General features: G+C 44.1%; 1 protein-coding gene across 3 annotated transcripts in view; it reads left to right on the forward strand.

Moving 5' to 3' along the window:
• Window positions 1–298: 298 nt before the first annotated feature.
• Window positions 299–17,773, forward strand: part of DOK6 (docking protein 6) — a 438,959-nt gene continuing 421,484 nt past the window's right edge. Inside the window, exon 1 of one of the 3 annotated variants that reach the window (XM_073331713.2) lies at window positions 299–1,074. In XM_073331713.2, coding sequence (XP_073187814.1) covers window positions 1,009–1,074 — 66 coding nt within the window. In that variant the 5' untranslated portion in view covers window positions 299–1,008. The remainder of the gene's footprint in view (window positions 1,075–17,773) is intronic. The other 2 variants (XM_073331712.2, XM_073331714.2) reach the window with 2 other exon arrangements.

Here is a 17,773-nt window from a genome sequence, read left to right on the forward strand (position 1 = left end):
TTGGTGCATGTCAATTCTGACATGACTTTGTCCACATGAAAATATGCCGGGACTGTGCCTACCAGGATGCACGTGTGCCCTGATCAAGTGTAAAAATCCTTAAGCAGCTGCCCTAGTCTCAAAATGGACCATTATAGTTATTTATTGAAATGACAGTTGCACTTATTGTGCTAGGCACAGTACAAACATAGGAAGGATGATCTCTGCCTTCAACAGTCCGGCCGAGCCCGAGGGAAGGGCAAGGATTATTTCCCTTAAGACGTTTTTAAGAGGCAAAATTAGCCCCCTGCTCGCTTCTTCCCTCCGCTACCTGAGCCAGGAAATCCGTGCTGTTCCCCTGGGTCACCAAAGGGGCTGGGTGAGCCGAGGGCATCAACTCCCCGAGCATCTTCTCCCGGGGGCGTAGGCAGCCGCGGAGGTGGAGCGTGCCCGGCTGAGGTGCGGGGAAGAGAGCCTGGAGGTGGGACCGGCAGATGGTGCCTTCCCCTCCTCCCCCGGCTGCTGAGGTGTGAGGAGGCGGCCCGGAGCCGGTGCCCACCCTCCCCCTCGCAGCGCCGGCGGATGGTGCGGTCCGGACAGCGGTGGCGCGGCCGCCGAGTGATGCGGGGGGGCGGCTTCTGTGCCTGTGCCGGCGGCGGCGGCGGCGGGGGGAGCAGCAGGGGCGCGGGGGGGAGCCAACCGCTGGCGGAGGAGCGAGGAGCGGGTCTCGGCTCCGGGCAGTAGCGCCGGCGGCGGCCGTCGATCCCCCCCCCCCCCTTCTCCTCGTCTCCCCGCTGCGGCTGCTGGAGCGGAGCCGCTCGCGCTCCCCCCTCGCCGCCGCCGCCGCTCCAGGGGCTCCGGGGCTGAGCGCGGCGCCCTGCGGGGGGAGCGGGCTGCAGCCGGGCAGCGCGAGCCAGGCGGGAGCCGGGAGCAGCCCGGAGGCTGCTGCTGCCCGCATGCCAGAGGCTCCCCGGGAGGAGGACGAGGCCCCCGGGCTGTGAGCGGCGGAAGCAGGCGGCACCGCTGGCCATGGCCTCCAACTTTAACGATATCGTCAAGCAGGGCTACGTGAAAATCCGCAGCAGGAAGCTGGGGGTGAGCCGGTTGCTTTCTTTCCGCCGGTCCTTCTCGCGCGCCTTTCCCTGGCACTTTCGGGGGGTCGGGAGGCAGGAGTGGGCACCTACCCACACCTCCTTGCCGTGGCTGGCAGGCAGCAGGCTGCCTGGGTGGGTGAGCAGGGCTTGCTCCCAGCTCCGCAGAGAAAGTGGCGGTGCTGGGGACAGCGGGGGGAAGCAGGGACCTGCTGCTGCTGCCTGGACTTTGCTTTCCCTTTACTTAGGTTGGAGGAGGGCTTTGCGTTGGCTGTGTACCTTACAGACAGTCTCTTCCCCCCAGTGAAGGCACCGTTTTTTCCTGTTTTCCTTGATGATTGACTTGTTTGGCTAATAGAGGTGATTGAGTTTTGTAATTTGATGGGAGCCTCTTTTTCCCTGTCGCGGTGTCTCAAGCTGGTGAGGAAATTTCCCTTTGGGTGTTTCTTCCCCCATCCACTCCCCGTTTAAAGCTTCCACTTGAACCGGGGTGGGGGGGGGGCAGTCTCTGCAAACTTTTGCCAGAGATCCCCTTTCTCCGTTAGAGGAGGGATGGCTCCAACAGAAGGAAATGATGGAAAAACCCGAGACTTTTGAACGGCTCCATAGCAGCCTGGCAAACCAACTGAGGAAGCAGCGAAGATTGGTGCAGGAAGAATTATGGCTCTGGGCTGGAGGAGAGGAGCAAAGTAGCTGGACTGGGGGGCTGAGAGGAGTGTAGGAAAATTGGGGGCGAGGGGAGTTACATCTGAATGGGCAGACCGCTTGGAAGGGGAATTGAAAGACTGACAGACACACTGGTTGACAACCGCCAGTGTGTGTAAATATATATGCCAGTGGATAGGAAAAAGCGGCCGAAACGGTGTAACCCAAAGCGGTAGTCAGAGTCACTTTCAAGAGTGTACACTAGACAGGTAATGCTTACTCTGCTAGTCCATAAAAGCTTGCTCTGAAGGGCAGCGATACAGCGACCCAGACAGACAGAAACATCAACAGAACGGACAGAACTTTCCAAACTTCAGACGCTTCAGAACTTTCCCTTTTCTCTGTGTGTGTGTCTTGCGGGTGCTGGAGCAATACGAATTGAAAGGCCCTAATGAACCCCAGCCGAAATCATGATGAGTTTGCTTTTGTTTGAATGCATGAGCCAGAAGAGCTTTTATGATTTTATTAGGAAGTTCAGGGAGAACATTGCCAGTTTACGGGAAGCAGTGTGATTAGTCCCCAATCCAGGAGTTCCTTCAATTCCTACACGTGTTTGTAGACGGGCAGGTGTTTGGAGTAAAGGGAAAGGGGTTCAGTTGGTAGCACCGGTGCTTGTTTGCTGCTAAGAAAGGCTCCTCCTGAGAACAAGGTGCAGACAACGTGCTGAGAAGGGGCAGTAACAATTCTGGTCTCCGCTCCCTAGGGCAATGAAGAATTAAATTCTCCATTGACTTCAGTGGCGTGAGTTCGAATTCACACCCGAGTGACTCAGAGCAGAATCCTACTAGGTGCTCAGAAGAGACACTATGGTGGAGCCTCCCGCGTAATGGGCTGCTTAGCCAGGAAGGCGAAGGGAATTTAAACCAAGCCGGCGGTGTGTCGGCTGCGGAGCCGGGTTTGAATCAGGCAGGCAGTCACAGCAGAGGGCAGGGAGGAAGGTGCAGTCTCAGGCTCCAGCTCTCATGTCAAGGGCTTTTTCTCGAAAGCATGAGCCGTGTTTCTGCATCATATTTCCCTCTTCTCGACCCCAAAGCCAGATAAGGGAGAGGCCGTATGAAACCTGCAGTTCTACAAGTAGCTAGGAGCTTATCGCAGAGCTAATCTCTCTCGCTCTCCCGGATGCGATGCTTAGCTTGCAGACGCGGTGTACAGGGCAATGGAAATAATCACAAATTGAGGGGGTGAGGGGCAGCTCAGTGGTTTGAGCATTGGCCTGCTAAACCCACGGTTGTGAGTTCAATCCTTGAGGGGGCCGTTTAGGGATCCGAGGCAAATGTTGGGGGTTGGTCCTGCTTTGAACAGGGGTTTGGACTAGATGACCTCCCGAGGTCCCTTCCAACCCTGATATTCTATGACCTTTGGGACACTTTTCTGTCCTGACAGGGATGTTCCTTCGCAAAGGACACAGCAGAGTTTGGTTGGAATCCCACCTACAGCCGACTCCCCTAGCCTTCAGATGGGAAATGTTAGGGAAATTATCTTAAGTACAGCGAGCAATCACGCCTCCCTCCCCCACCCACCCCCCTTCCAAAAATCATGATTTGTAGGGTCAAGCGTTAGTTGGTGTCAGAAAGCTATCTCTGAACCTTAGTGGCGTGTGTTAACCCTTAGCTTCTGAGTCAGTAGTGGTATTATGGGGGACTGATCCAAAGCAATGAAAAGATTGAATCCGGGCAGTATCACAGCACGTTAGGGCTCTTAATTGGAGGCAGAATTGTCTTGTTGACTTACCTCCGAAAATAATTGGCCATACCTCTAAATATGTACAAATTAAAGGAAGAGTATATGCAGTAAACATATAATGGCTGCATATTAGCAGGCATCACACAAGGTTAATGTAAACATCCACAAGTGACACATATGAAGACAGGAATTTCATCATGGCATAGCTTATATGGTTGAAGTACTTTTAGAGCTGTAAATCTGAGGTGTGGCTGATAACAATGGAGTGTTCTTCAGAACTACACCTTATTCATGGTAGCTGGGCTGGTGTGCTGGAGAAGGTAGACTAGACCATCTCTGTAGTCTTTCTGGAAAATTGTCTCCTGTTGAAAAGATGTAGGGCGTGAGAGTTCAGATTTCACACCTCAGGTAGATGTTAGTTTAAGCTTATATGTGGAAAGTAGAGATGCAGATGTGAGTAAACTAAATATATCACATATAATGTACAAATGCATATTATTGTGTAAAAAAATAGCATCAAAAATCGTGAGATGCTGTGGTTGAAATGTATGAATGTGTGTGTATTGTCTATAGCTAATCAGATCCTATCCTGCCTGAATTTTCTAAATGAATGCAAATTTTATTCAGAAAATGAAACATTAAAGATTCAGGTTCCTTTCCTTATATAAAAGTATATTTCCAAATGAATGAGAGAGTCTGACTGTAGTATTTTACAGTTAAGCCTTAAAAAAGTGTACTAAAGCCTGTCTTCCTGTAGGTGAATAAATCCTCTTTAGGGGATGTAATAACATGAATTTTCTCATCATCCAAGAAAATAAATAATGAAATAGAGGGTCTGTATGTTGGAACTTGTTGCGTAGATAATTCTGAAATATGTAAAGAGCATTTTATCTCATTAGGGTATTTCTTAAATTATTTAATTTCCCTAAAATTTACATACATTCATTTTCTATTATAATGATCTAAATTCTAAGAATGTTTTCCTGTAGCCTGTAAAAGTAGATCAGAACTGGGAGAGCCTAGATGGCTAATGCCACTTTAATGCCAAACCTGGGCTATAAAGCTTCTTCTACCCTCTAGGCAGGTGGCCAACCCATTACAAAGGTTCTTCCAGTGCTTTTGCTATATTCAGTCTTGTTTTATGACTGAGTGAGCCCTGGATGGGAACCAAACTAAAGATATTGTGTTCTAATGCAACTTGTGGAGTGACAGTCTGATGTTCAGGTGGGTGAAACAGTGCTATAGTACAAACAGAGGAAGTGTAATTCGTTTTTGAAAAACAAATTAATCTTAGGTTTGGAGTGAAATTTTGGTAGAATATATAGTTTCTGGAAACTAAAGCCATCTTATCACAACTTATGAATTTCACAGTTCTTAGAAGAAAAATGTCTCTTTATGAGTGCTTTCATATAAAATATGATACATGAATCACTATTTTATTAAAGGTATATTTTGGTTTAATTCTTAATGCCATGTAGTCCATTGGTTAATCCCTCTCTACACAGGGATATAGTTGAATTTAGATTTCAGTATAGGAAGTTCTCTCTTTGTTTAACATTCTCAATAGCAGCATCCATTTTTAAGTTGTGATTATTATACAAGTATATTCTACTCTTTTTCAGGGAAAGTAGGAGAATTATTATTCCTTGCAATCAACACTGTAGCCATGAGTTAATGATTTCATACCAAAATGATTATTTCGGATTAAAGAAAGGGCCCAAGTCCTGATGGAAATAAATGACAAAACATCTTACCAGGCTTGATAATGACTTGTTTCACAGTGGATCTACGTGATGTACCGATTATCTTTATTTTGTTGTCTCTTCGCCTCCCCCCACCCCCATTAACCAAGCACCAGTCTAACACTAGGCTTACATCTTAATGGGTTTGTGTGTACTTTTTTTGCCATCCAGCAATTTTCAAACTGACCCCATTGTGTACACTATTTCTTTACGCAGCTGGTAAAAATAGCTCCTTCTGATCCAGAATCAGAGACAATAATATCACAGAGAGAAACCTTACTTGCAGTTCTGTTTTTGTCAAAGTCTGTCAACTGCCACCATTGGGAATATAATTTAAGCTGCTGCAGAAGCAGCAGGATGTGGAAGAAATTTACCCAACTAGTTTAACTAGGGTGACCAGACAGCAAGTGTGAAAAATCGGGACTGGGGTGAAGGATAATAGGAGCCTATATTAGAAAAAGACCCAAAAATCAGTACTGTCCCTATTAAATGAGGACTTCTGGTCAGCCTAAATTTAACCCACCAAGACTCGAGTTACTTTCATTAATTTAAACATTTTAAAAAGGTACACAAAGTATTTTAGAATGCCCAGCAACTTGAAATGCGGTCTATTAAAGTCTGTGCACGAAAATATCCTAAATATATGCACATCAATTACAGTCTTTTATAAATATCTGAACTCCCACAAATTTGGAATCTATAGTCAGTAAGGATAATACTTGTAATTAAAGCATTTTTTTAAAGATCTGGATTCCCAGTGGCCTAAATATGAGTGTCTTTTCAACTTTCTAACATTACCACAGTGTTTGATATTTTGCATTTCTCTAATATTACATAAAGGAAATACCTCATTCTGCAGCCATTACATTTGAACTGTGTGACCCTCTTTTGAAATAACTTTAATTGTAATGTGGTGTGCTGTTCAGATCATAATAGGTCATTTGTGTAGTGTGGAATAGTACTATGCTGCCTTTGTTCTTTTTGAATCTTTCATATCTGTGTTGCATTAAAATTCGTCTGACACAATTTTACACCATACTAGTTGTGCTCACAGGCTGCAACTTCCTTGTAAGAGACAGGAATCCTTTTATTGTCTTCTAATATCCTGAGCTGCAAAGATTTCATGCATTGTTGAAGTGCTGTTTCTAAGAGGGAAAACAATTTGATGTCACGTTAAATAGTCTAATTAAAAGGAGTATTGTATCATTTCTACAGTTTTGTTTTGATCCATTTCAACCTCTTTGGTCACAACATTTATTTTATTTATTGTGCACTTTGACTACAGTACAAAAGAATTCTGTATAATAGAAATTTTCATTGTTTGTGAATATATCCTGTTGTTTATGTGTTTCCACACTGTGAGCAGAATTATTTGCTGAGTGGTTCATTTTGTGCTCTAATGCTGTTATCCAAAGAGAAAATTGTATCTGCCAGTCAGCCTTGATTGAGTAATAAATAACAGGTTGCTGTTAGCCAGTAAATGAAAAGTTTTATCATATAGCAAACTATTTTTAACCATGCTAGTAAATCATTACAGGTAGCTTTTCTGAAGACGAGCACAGTGCTTTTCCTGTTGATTGATTGAGGACAGAGTTAGCATTATTGTGAACGTGAACTAAGCTGCAGTCTGGGGGTTCTCTTGAAACATTGCAGTAAATACCTTGCAGCATGTTGATATTTAAATTACAGTCTGGCTAAGAATAAGTCAAGAAAATGTGCAATGCTTTAGCTTATATTGATTGAGAACAAAAGCTCTGTTTAACTGGAGGGGTTATAATGGATGTAGTGGGCATAATGGATGGTCTTTCACCTGGTTAGATTGTGGTAACTTATTATGAACAAAAGCAGCAACTTGATATTATGTGGAATGCGCTGACTTGAATATTTTCTTTCTGTAGTTTACCCTATATTTTCTGTTACATTTGCTCAAGGTCTTTGAAGGAATTCACGATGGGCCTATGATGTCATCGTCATCCTTTGTGAAATAAACTGACTTATTTCAGTGCATAAAAACAATTAATATGAGTGCTTTTAACATAATTTCTGTTTATAATGTGCTTTATTTAATATTAATGAATCTTCTGACCCTCAGCATTCATAAGTCTAATTCTGTGTGAAGGAACTTCTATTATTGTCACACCACTTCAAGACAGTCGGAGATGTGGCATTAAAAGGATTTACACACTATTTACATTCATATTAAATATTTTGTGCTTGGCCTTAAGTGGCAGTTTCTCTCCTTAAGATTATGAGCATTGCCTCTATGTTACTGTAGGTTATGGGAACTACAATATTTTCTCCCATTGGTTTCAAAGGGATTACTCCTCATCTGTGTACTGATTACTCATGGGAATAAGGGTTTGTGGAATTGAGCCCTTCATCATGCCAGTGATTAGGCAATAAATTTTTATCTGATTTTTAGCAGTTAGTATGCCTTCACTCTAAATTAATGGCCCTACTAAGCCACTAGTTAATGGTCTGTTGTTTTTGTCCTATTGTGAGCATTAAGGGCCTGATTCACAGTCCACTGAATTCAGTTTAAATAATCCCATTGACTTCAGTGGTCTTTGCGCCAGGTCCTTAGAGGAAAATTAGTAAACTGCATACAATCTGAATTTTCTTGTTGTAAAAAAAAAAACAACCCTACAACCTATACTCCTCTGAATAGTCCTTCTCATGAATAACTGTGGCAGGATCATGACCTACTTGTTTATGATTGAAATGTATAATAATAAGTAATTGTGCTCGTCAGGAGTTCAAATAGTGAGTTGCATTTGACCTTTTACAAAATGATTCTTCTGTTTTAATTCATTCATAGATTGTCACCTGTGCCTTCACAATGTGTTCTATGGGTTGCCTAGCAACAACAAATTTTTGCTCACATTAGTTACACTTTAGTTTTTATATATAAAACCTAGAAAATTCTAAGAAGCACAGAATAAGATGCTTTCATTTTTTTTAAAAGATGAGCAATGTTTCTGTGAATTTCATACATTGTAAAGTTTGTGTACTATTCTGAATTTGACAAAACAAGCTATTAATTCAAACACTTTCCACAAATGTCAGGATTTAGCTGACATTTGTAAGTAGATGTACCAAGCTTTGTAAAATATTTTAGATATTTGAAGTAAATAACAATAACAAGTAAATAACAAACACTCCAGTTTGTGGCAATTTACTGATATTGATTTAGATTGCTGGGCGCTTTCTGAATTGAAACATGTTTCTGAAACAAAATTATGGTATTTTCCTTTACACTGTAATCTTTTAAACATTTTTAAATACACCATGTCAGTCTCTGCAGCATATCATGCAGCTCTAATATCCAGAGCTATGTCTGACTTAAGTTAACATTTAATCTGTTGCAAACCTGTACTTCCAGATAAAATATATAGTTTGACTGTGTTTGCTCTGGTCTTTGAAGATTCAGCAGTATTTAAAGGGTACTTTATTAAAGTGTTGTGTGGGAAGTTTGTATGTAATGGGCGAATAGTGCACCTTCTACTCACCTGAGTAAAGCCTGTTTGCATGAGTAAAGGTTACTAGAATCTGGCTGTTGATGCTTATCTGCCCTATAAAATTTCTCACAGGTACTAATTTGAAATGTTTTAGGAATGTCATGTTAAAGTAAAGACAGTGACACAGTTCAGACATCTGTTCTCTTTATTTATTTTGCTGCTAACAGATAATGAATGTTAAATAGATGTCCCTTTCAATGATTCATCATTAATTAAAATGTATAAGCATATGTCACCGTGCCTCAGTGGGTCACAGCTGAGAATACCAGATTCCGGACAAACTGCTGAGAAATGGGGCAGACCCACCCTAAACTAGTGGCTATTCTTCCATAAGATAGACCCAGCCAGTAACAAAAGTAAACTTTTGTCTCACCACTCTTGTTAACAAGAACTCAGAAATGCAGTCTTCTTAGGTATCCTAGCCCTTATTTCATCAGGCAGACACTAGACTAGACTTTATGATGAGAGGTTATTTAAAACCATTTTAATCAAAGAAAGGGTTCTTCTGATCTCAGAAGATCACCCACCTACCCAGGTCAATATATAACTCAGATCTTACTCAATAATCATGCTGTTGCAAATCCTTTATCTGATATTTAAAGGTTTATTTATAAGAGAAAAGAATGAGAGATTTAAAATGGTCAAAGAAATCAATTACAAGAACTCTGCAATGATTGTATGTATCAGGTTTGAAGCAATGATGTTACAGACTGATGGCTTGTAGTTTCTGGTAACTTCCAGAAGATTGGAAGGTCCTCAGTCAATTGGTTAGACTTACATTTAGTGTAAGTCCATAGTCCAGAGATCAGAGCAGGAAAGAGGCAACATGGAGATGCTTCCAGGGTCTTTTATATCTTCGCCCATGTGGTAGGAGTGCTCTCAGTCTTAGGCCTTGTCTACATTGGCAAGTTTCTGCACAGTAAAGCAGCTTTCTGCATCATAACTCATGAGGTGTACACACTGTCAAGTCACTTAGTGCACAGAAACTGCGCAGTTGCAGTGCTCTAAAAAGCCACCCTGACGAGAGGCATACAGCCAGGGCTACAGCACAACGGTGCCAGTGTAGCTGTAAGCAGGGGAATGGTCCTGCTATTGTGGGGAACTTTCCAGGCTTATACACTATCCCGGTGAAGTGGGCTAGCGAAAGGATCTGAGTCCTCACTCCCACTTCCTTTACCCAGAGGCCTGCCTGACCTCGAGGGCTCCCCTTCCACTCTGTGTGGCAGAGTCCTCGTAACCCCAACAAGGATGGGCCCAAAATTGAGCCTCCCAGCTTGTCGCGGTCACTGAGGGCAGGTGCTAAGGTGTTTCCACTCTGGGGTGCTCTCTCTGCACTGGACCCTTCCCTGACCCACTGATCACTACATACAGTTCAATAAATTGTATTTGCTTTGAACAGCAGTCAATTAAAAAAAATAGGAAAGGAGTTAAAGGAAAACATGTCACCCTGCTCTGTGGCATGGGGACATCACAACCAGCATCTTTGGAATGTAAGGTAAGTTCAGTCTGTTCCTCACAAGCCACAGGCCTCCTTCTCAGGCCCTGGCTGTGCTGCAGGGATTCTACAGGTCGGACATTTGCTCTGGCGGTGGCCACAAGCTCTCAGGCTTTAGGTGGCAGGACCCTTCTTCCCAGCATTGCCCCTGCCGCATTGGGATTGTGATCCCCCTCCAAATCTGGCCTGAAAGGGCCCTACGCTGGGCCCGCTGCCCAAGGTCCCCCTCACTCTTCCCAGATGCTCACCACACCCGGCTCTGGACTGTTCCAGCCCCAGCTCCACTCTGCCTCTAGCTCCCTGGGCTGGTTCTCTGGCTCTGGTTGCTGCAGATCTCCTCCCAGCACAGGTCTGCTCTGTGGGCTGCTTCTGTGACTGTGCTCCCAGCACTGACCTGCTTCCTGGGCTGTTTTTCTGGCCCCAGCTCAGCTTGGGCCCCGCTTTCTACTTAGCTCGGCCCCACTCAGTCTGACCCAGGCAATTCCAGCTCATGTGGAGGACAGGGCCCGCCCTGGCCTCCCAACTTCCTGATTAGCCTGCCCGCTCTGTCAGTCAGGCTGACCTTGAGCGCTGGCCTCTCCGCATTGTTCCTGGGGACTGTCAGTCTCAGGGTCCTGATTTCCCATCGTCCCTTCCCCTTTCTTTGGTACTGGGAGCTAGCCAACTAAAACACACCCACTGAGTTTTAGTAAGGGGAAAACAGTCCCTTTACATAGACATCCTGGTTGATTACAGCGCTGCGATTGGCCTCTGGGAGATGTCCCACAATACCTGTTCTTGCCTCTCTGGTCATCGGTTTGAACTCTACTCCCCTTACCTCAGATGACGAACCGTGTGGCCCACCCCTTAAATTCCTTGGAAATTTTGAAAGTTTTGAAAATTTTGAACTCAGCACATCTTTCTAGGTGACCAGGCCTGCTCCATGCACCAGGTGATCCCCCGCTTGGAGCAATGCCAAGCTGCTGGACCTCATTAGCATTTGGGAAGAGGAGGCTCTCCAGTTCCAGCTGCGCTCCAGCCATAGGAATTACGATACCTATGGACAGATTTCATGACGCATGATAGAAAGGGCCCATGATCGGGACACACTGCAGTGCAGGAGCTGCGGAACGCCTACCACAAGGTGCGGGAGGTAAACTGCTGCTCTGGTGCTGCACCCATGAGCCCCTGGTTCTACAAAAAGATGCGATACTCGGCGGTGACCCCACCTCCACTGCAAAGGCCGCTGTGGATACTTCGGTGGCTCGCATGCCAGTCGAGAGGGGACTGAGCCAGGAGGAGGAAATCTTGGATGAGGATGTGGAGGGGGATGGGGACCTAGAGGCAAAGGACGGCTCAGAGGTCAGAGATGCATGGAGCCTGGAGTTTTTGTCTACCCTGGAGGAGGCTAGCCAGTTGCAGCTGTCAGATCTTGGTGAAGCGCAAATGGGAGAGGAGGCCCCTGGTAAGTGGCTTTGATTTTGGGAGTCGTTGAAGTGAGTTGTTGGGGGAGGAGGGTTGCAGAAAGCAGGCTTGACCACATGCCGAGTCTGAGTGGTGGAACAGGGTGTTGATTGACTCCCTAACTTCATGGGAATCTGCTTCAGATCTCCAGAAAACTCTCATGGCGATATTGGGCAATCTGCTGCTGCAGGTTCTTTGGCAGAGCTGCTTTGTTTCTTGCCCCATTAAGGGTAAATTTCCCACAACACTCTGACATCACGGAGGGGAGGAGGGGACCATTGTCACACACAGGTGAGCCGTATAAGGACCAGGGTGGAAACCACCATCTTGGAGAAGACCCTCCCTTGATTCCCTGCTCACCCTCAGCAGCGAGATATCTTGCATAATGAACACATCCTGTGGAAAATGTGGGGACAGTAATGATAAGGCCCCTCCCCCCACATTGCTGGCTCTCCCCAAGAGCCACATGCCCAGTGTACAGTATGGTCCTGGAACACTGATTTCCCCTGCCCCTGTGATTTCTCACCATTTTGGGGGTCTTGTGGCTCATGTGTGCTTGCCTGGGGTCAGCCAGTTAGTGACAGGTATGTGAATAGTGGCTATGTTTTAAATCCGTGGTCTGTGTTGCAAACAATACTGCTTCTGTAAAATGTTGCATTTTGGCTTCACAGATATGATCTTGGGAGCCCAGTCTCCCTCTTTATTGCCGGCTGAACGGCTGCGCAGAATTAGAAAGTGGCCACGAAGAACTAAAGAGGACTTTCTGCGTGATATCATGATGCTCTCTGTGGCTGAAGAACAAGAATTGAAGGAGCGGTGGGACAGCGAGTAGAGGGACTGAAAGAAGAATGCAGCACGCCAGAATGAAGCCAAGGAGCGGCTCTTAAACATTACGGAGCGCCAAACAGACATGCTCCAGGCACTACTAGCACTGCAAACAGAGCAGCTCCGCACCTGCCTTCCTCTGCAGTCACTGTCGCAAAACTCTTTTACATGCGCCCTCCCAGACACCGCCAACACACTCTTATCAACCTCCTGGCTCTAGTCTGTACCCACTGCATTCCACAACTCCCCGTCACAGTCCAGCACTGCAGACTCCAAGTACTCACTGCACTCAACACTCGTCCCTCTGCAGTTGAGCCCTGCTGAACTACAGTACCCGCTGCACTGTACTTCAAAGGAGAAGGTTGTATATTATACCTGGACATACGCAAGTCTTTAACCATCCTGGGGCCCCACCTCCACCTGGGACCTTCCCTTTCCCCGTCCCCTTCAGTGCTGATGTGTTTTTTTTTGTTTATCTCTCTCCTCCGGTTGATGTTTTTTAATAAAATTGCTTTCAAACTAAAACAATATTTATTCTATTAATTGAAAGCAAACAGAGCCCTGCAAGGCAACAGACAATTTTCTTAAACTTTCATAGTGCATCGTCAGCCCCAATCACAGTCATTTCTGAGCATTACAAGCACTGCATGCCCAAGCATGGCAACAAATATTAGTGGCTTTCAGCTTCAAATTGCTGCCTCAAGGCATCCCTGATCCTTATGGCCCCGTGCTGCACCCTTCTAATAGCCCTGGTCTCTGGCTGTTCAAATTCAGCCTCCAGGCACTGAGCCTCAATGGTCCAGCCCTGAGTGAAGCTTTCCCCCTTCCCTTTACAAATATTATGGAGCGTACAGCATGCAACTATAAGCATAGGAATATTGTCATCGGCCAGGTCCAGCCTCCCATTTAGGCAGTGCCAGTGGGCCTTTAAACGGCCAAAAGCACACTGCACAGTGATTCTGCACTTGCACAGCCTGTTGCTGAATTGCTCCTTACTACTGTCAAGGTACCCTGTGTATGGCTTTCTAAGTCACAGCATTAAGGAGTAGGCAGGGTCTCCCACGATCACAATGGGCATTTTGGCTTCCCCTACAGTGATCTTCTGATCCAGGAAGAAACTCCCTGCTTGCAGCTTCCTGAACAGGTCAGTGTTCCAAAAGATGTCTCATGCACCTTTCCAGTGTCATGTGTGCATTATGCACCTTTCCGGACCAGCCTGCGTTAATGTCCGTGAAATGCCCCAGTGATCCAAAAGCGCCTGGAGAACCATAGAGAAATACCCCTTCTGATTAATGTACTCAATGGCTAGGTGGTCTGGTGCCAGAATTGGAATGTGCGTGCCATCTATCACCACTCCGCAGTTAGGGAAGCCCATTTGTGCAAAGCCATCCACAATGTCAGGCATGTTGCCCAGAGTCAACATCTTTCAGAGCAGGATGCGATTTAATGGCTCTGCACACTTCCGTCAACACAACTTCAACGGTCGACTTTCCCACTCCGAACTGGTTAGTGACTGATTGGTAGCAGTCTGTAGTAGCCAGCTTCCACAGTGCAATCACGACATGCTTCTCCAATGGCAGGGCAGCTCTCATTCTCATGGTCTTACGCCTCAGGGCTGGGGTGAGCTCATCACACAGTCCCACAAATGTGGCTTTCCTCATCTAAAAATTCTGCAGCCACTGCTAATCATCGCAGACGTGCATGACGATGTGATCCTACCACTCAGGGCTTGTTTTTCCAAGCCCAAAAGTGGCTTTCCACTGCGATCAGCACCTCTGTGAATGCCACAAGCAATCTTGTGTCATAGCTACTATGCATGGTGAGATCAATGGCAAAGTCCTCTTGCTTTTATAGTTTAAGGAATAACTCCACTGCCACTCATGATGTGTTAGTGAGAGCGAACAGCATATTGATCAACAGTGTGGGATCCATTCCTGCAGATCGAAGAGGCAGCACGTGCCGTACCCAAACCATTGAAAGATAGCTCTAAATGCAGACAGAAGTACAGGGATTGCTGGATGCAAAGCAATTCATCACGGGGCATTGGGACAGGACCCAGGATGTCCCATGCCCCCTCTACCTTCCAACAACTCTTAGCGGCAGAAGAGAAAGAGATGCTTTGTAGGATAGTTGCCCAGAGTGCACTGCTCCAAATACCACTGCAAGTGTGAACACGCTATTGAGCAGGCAGTTGACACTGTGAACACACAACAGCGGTTTCCCTTCAGCACCCTCTAAGTGGCACTGTACCTGCTGGTGTAGACATACCCTTTTAGTTTGTGGAAAATTACAGGCATAAGATGTAGTCCGGGATCACATGAGCTAGTCACATGCTCTTGCATGATTTGATGGGTCACAGGAGCAGCCATTACCCATATTTTTGGATAAAGCATCCACAGGAAGGCTCACCAGGTGGGGACAAGCTTCTTCTATGGCCTATTGTGTTCTTTAATGGGCCATCAACTTGAATAGTTCATCACAATGTGCTGGGCAGACTGGATGTAAACACATTTGAAATAATGGTACCTAGTCAATGTTCGTAACTTTAGATATGTACATACAAACAGGATAATTGTATTTGATTGTAACTTTTTCATTGATACTTTCCATGATATACTTTGTATATGATTTGTTGCAATTGTCTAACAGTTGCAGTACCAATGTTATAAATGGTCATGTTTCAATCATACAGCGTCACCGCATAATAAAAGTTTAGTTAGAATTTACATGTCTTATTGGTAGATTAGGAAGGATTAGATTTTTATCAGTAAAAGTCAGTTTTGTCATACGTACACAAACCAACAACAAAAAATTTCCATTGATGATGATCTAAAATTACAGACAGGCAAAGTTTAAAAAAAAAATCCTGAAAATTTAGCAGAGTCAAAGTCCAGTGATTTAGACTTTTGGATTAGATTTGTTACAAATGGACTAACTGAACAGTAAAAGAGGTATGACTTGTTGACTGTAAGGAAATTTACTCTATATTTTAGCATGTGATGTTGACAATTTGTTTAAATGGTTTATAAAGATTTTTACTTTTTGAATATCAACACTACTGTAATTAATTGTCTGATCACATAATTTCATGCAATTGTGAAAACTTAAATTGATAAATTTAAAAATCTGCTTAGAATAGGTAGACGTTATCATCAATTATATATAAATTCTGCCAAGCTTACTTATAGGCTAACCAGATTTGTATTACTTTAGTGTTGAGAAATAGAAATGAATTTATTTCTATTTAAATGAATAAAAATCATGTTCACCTTACCTAAGCCTGTTAGAACGTCTAATCAAAATGTTTTTAACATACAGGAAATAGTTAGCTCTAAAAAGGACATCTTCTTAATTTAGTACTATACATTAGAAAGTATAAAGTCAAAGAAAACATCTCTTCCAGATAACCAGAGACATTCTTAAAGATATATCTTCACTATTCCTGGGTAAATAAACAGTCTTGTGTCATGTCTGAGAGGCTAATAAATTCGGACGGTCAGTCAAACCGGAAAATGGGTTGTAGAGTTGAAATGTGTAAAAAATGTCCTATCAGCAGCTCAGAGATTTTCTAATCTTTAATTAAGGGCAGTTAGTGACTGTTGTATTATCATAGCTCAGCTACCATTGCAGTGTCTGGAAAACAGAAGACCCTTTTCATGTAGTTAGGGCCAAATATTAGTAGAGCTTGAATTCCACTTTGAACTTACTGGAAAAATTAGTGCAGTCTAGGGACTACTGGTGAAATCTTGTCCAGTGAACTTCCCTAAGAAGTCAGGCTGCCACATTCTGCAGAATCTTTAAGGGCTCAGACATCTTTGTTGGCAGAGATTGTGTAAAATGCATTATGGTAATTCTATCTGGAGGTTAAAAAGACATAAATAACTATTGCATCAAAGAGCGGTTGTATAGACAGATTAAGGTCACTCCAGAAATGTAAAAATACCTTTTGAATTGGAAAACTAATTAGTGAAAGGTGGGGAAAACCTTCTGAAAAAATAAGAATAGGGCCATTCCCATCTTGATTATCACTACAATAGGTCGTCCATACTCCACCCCCCCCTCCCACCCCGTGGTCTCCTGCTGGTAATAGCTCACCTTTCCTGATCACTCTTGTTACAGTCTGGATGGTAACACCCATTGTATCATGTTCTCTGTGTATATAAAATCTCCCCACTATATTTTCCACTGTATGCATCCGATGAAGTGAGCTGTAGCTCACCAAAACTTATGCTCTAATAAATTTGTTAGTCTCTAAGGTGCCACAAGTACTCCTTTTCTTTTTACAGATGCAGACTAACATGGCTGCTACTCTGAAATGTCTTTCTGGGTTTGAGGAAAAGCCAGACTGCCTCCTCCAGCTGCCTCACATACTTATTCTAGAATCAGGGATGTGTGAGGAAAATATAAAATGCTTCACATTGCCCTATTTCCCCAATCTAGAATATGCCTTGGAGAGGTCTGAGGTGCTTCTCTTATACTTTTCTCTCCCTTGCCCACATGCATCTTATAGGTGATGGCTCCTGAGCTGTCCATCCTCAGAACAAATGGTGCATTCTTCTTGCTTGTGATGTCATTAAGTATTTATTTCTAGAAAAAGAAAGAGAAGAATGAGTAGATCACATAAGGTACATTTTTAATTTACAGACAAAAATTTATAATTGGCTTTCATTTATCCTGACCCCCATTTCTAAAATCACATTCTAAATGATGTGAACTCATCCAATCCAAATGTGGTTGGAAATTATTACTATTTTTTTTTAAATAGTGCAAATATACTTGGCACTTGATGGGGAAAAATCCATTCTATTTTTAACTTTAATTGTTGTAGTATGTTATTGGTGATGATTAGATATTGGCAAAGTGCTTTCATATGAGTTGCTTTTACCAGTGAAGGCAACTATTGTTTAGTAAAAAGAGAATAATTATATTTGCCCTTGAAATTGAACTTCTTGAAGTGCTACTGTAACGCCAACAGACTCTGGTCATTGGCGGGTGGGGTCGAACCGGGGACCCCTTGAGCTTAGTGCATGATCTTCTACCGCATGAACTAAAAGCCAACTAGCTGTTAGCTAAGGCTTTAGAGCAGACTCATTCTTCTCTCTCTAAGTGGTTTTGGTGCCACTAGATGGGACAGAGCACCACACCCAGGAGGTGTGTTGGTTACACTACTGCAATGGAAAGTCTGCTTGAGGGAGAGAACTTCCACATCAGAATACTGAAAGACCATTATAGTCTTGTGAGAATTAAAAAAACAAAAACAAAACTAAAGGCACTTAGTGGTCCTGCAAAGTG

Source organism: Lepidochelys kempii, chromosome 2 (genome assembly GCF_965140285.1).
Source record: "Lepidochelys kempii isolate rLepKem1 chromosome 2, rLepKem1.hap1, whole genome shotgun sequence".
In the NCBI taxonomy this organism is placed as follows: domain Eukaryota; kingdom Metazoa; phylum Chordata; order Testudines; family Cheloniidae; genus Lepidochelys; species Lepidochelys kempii.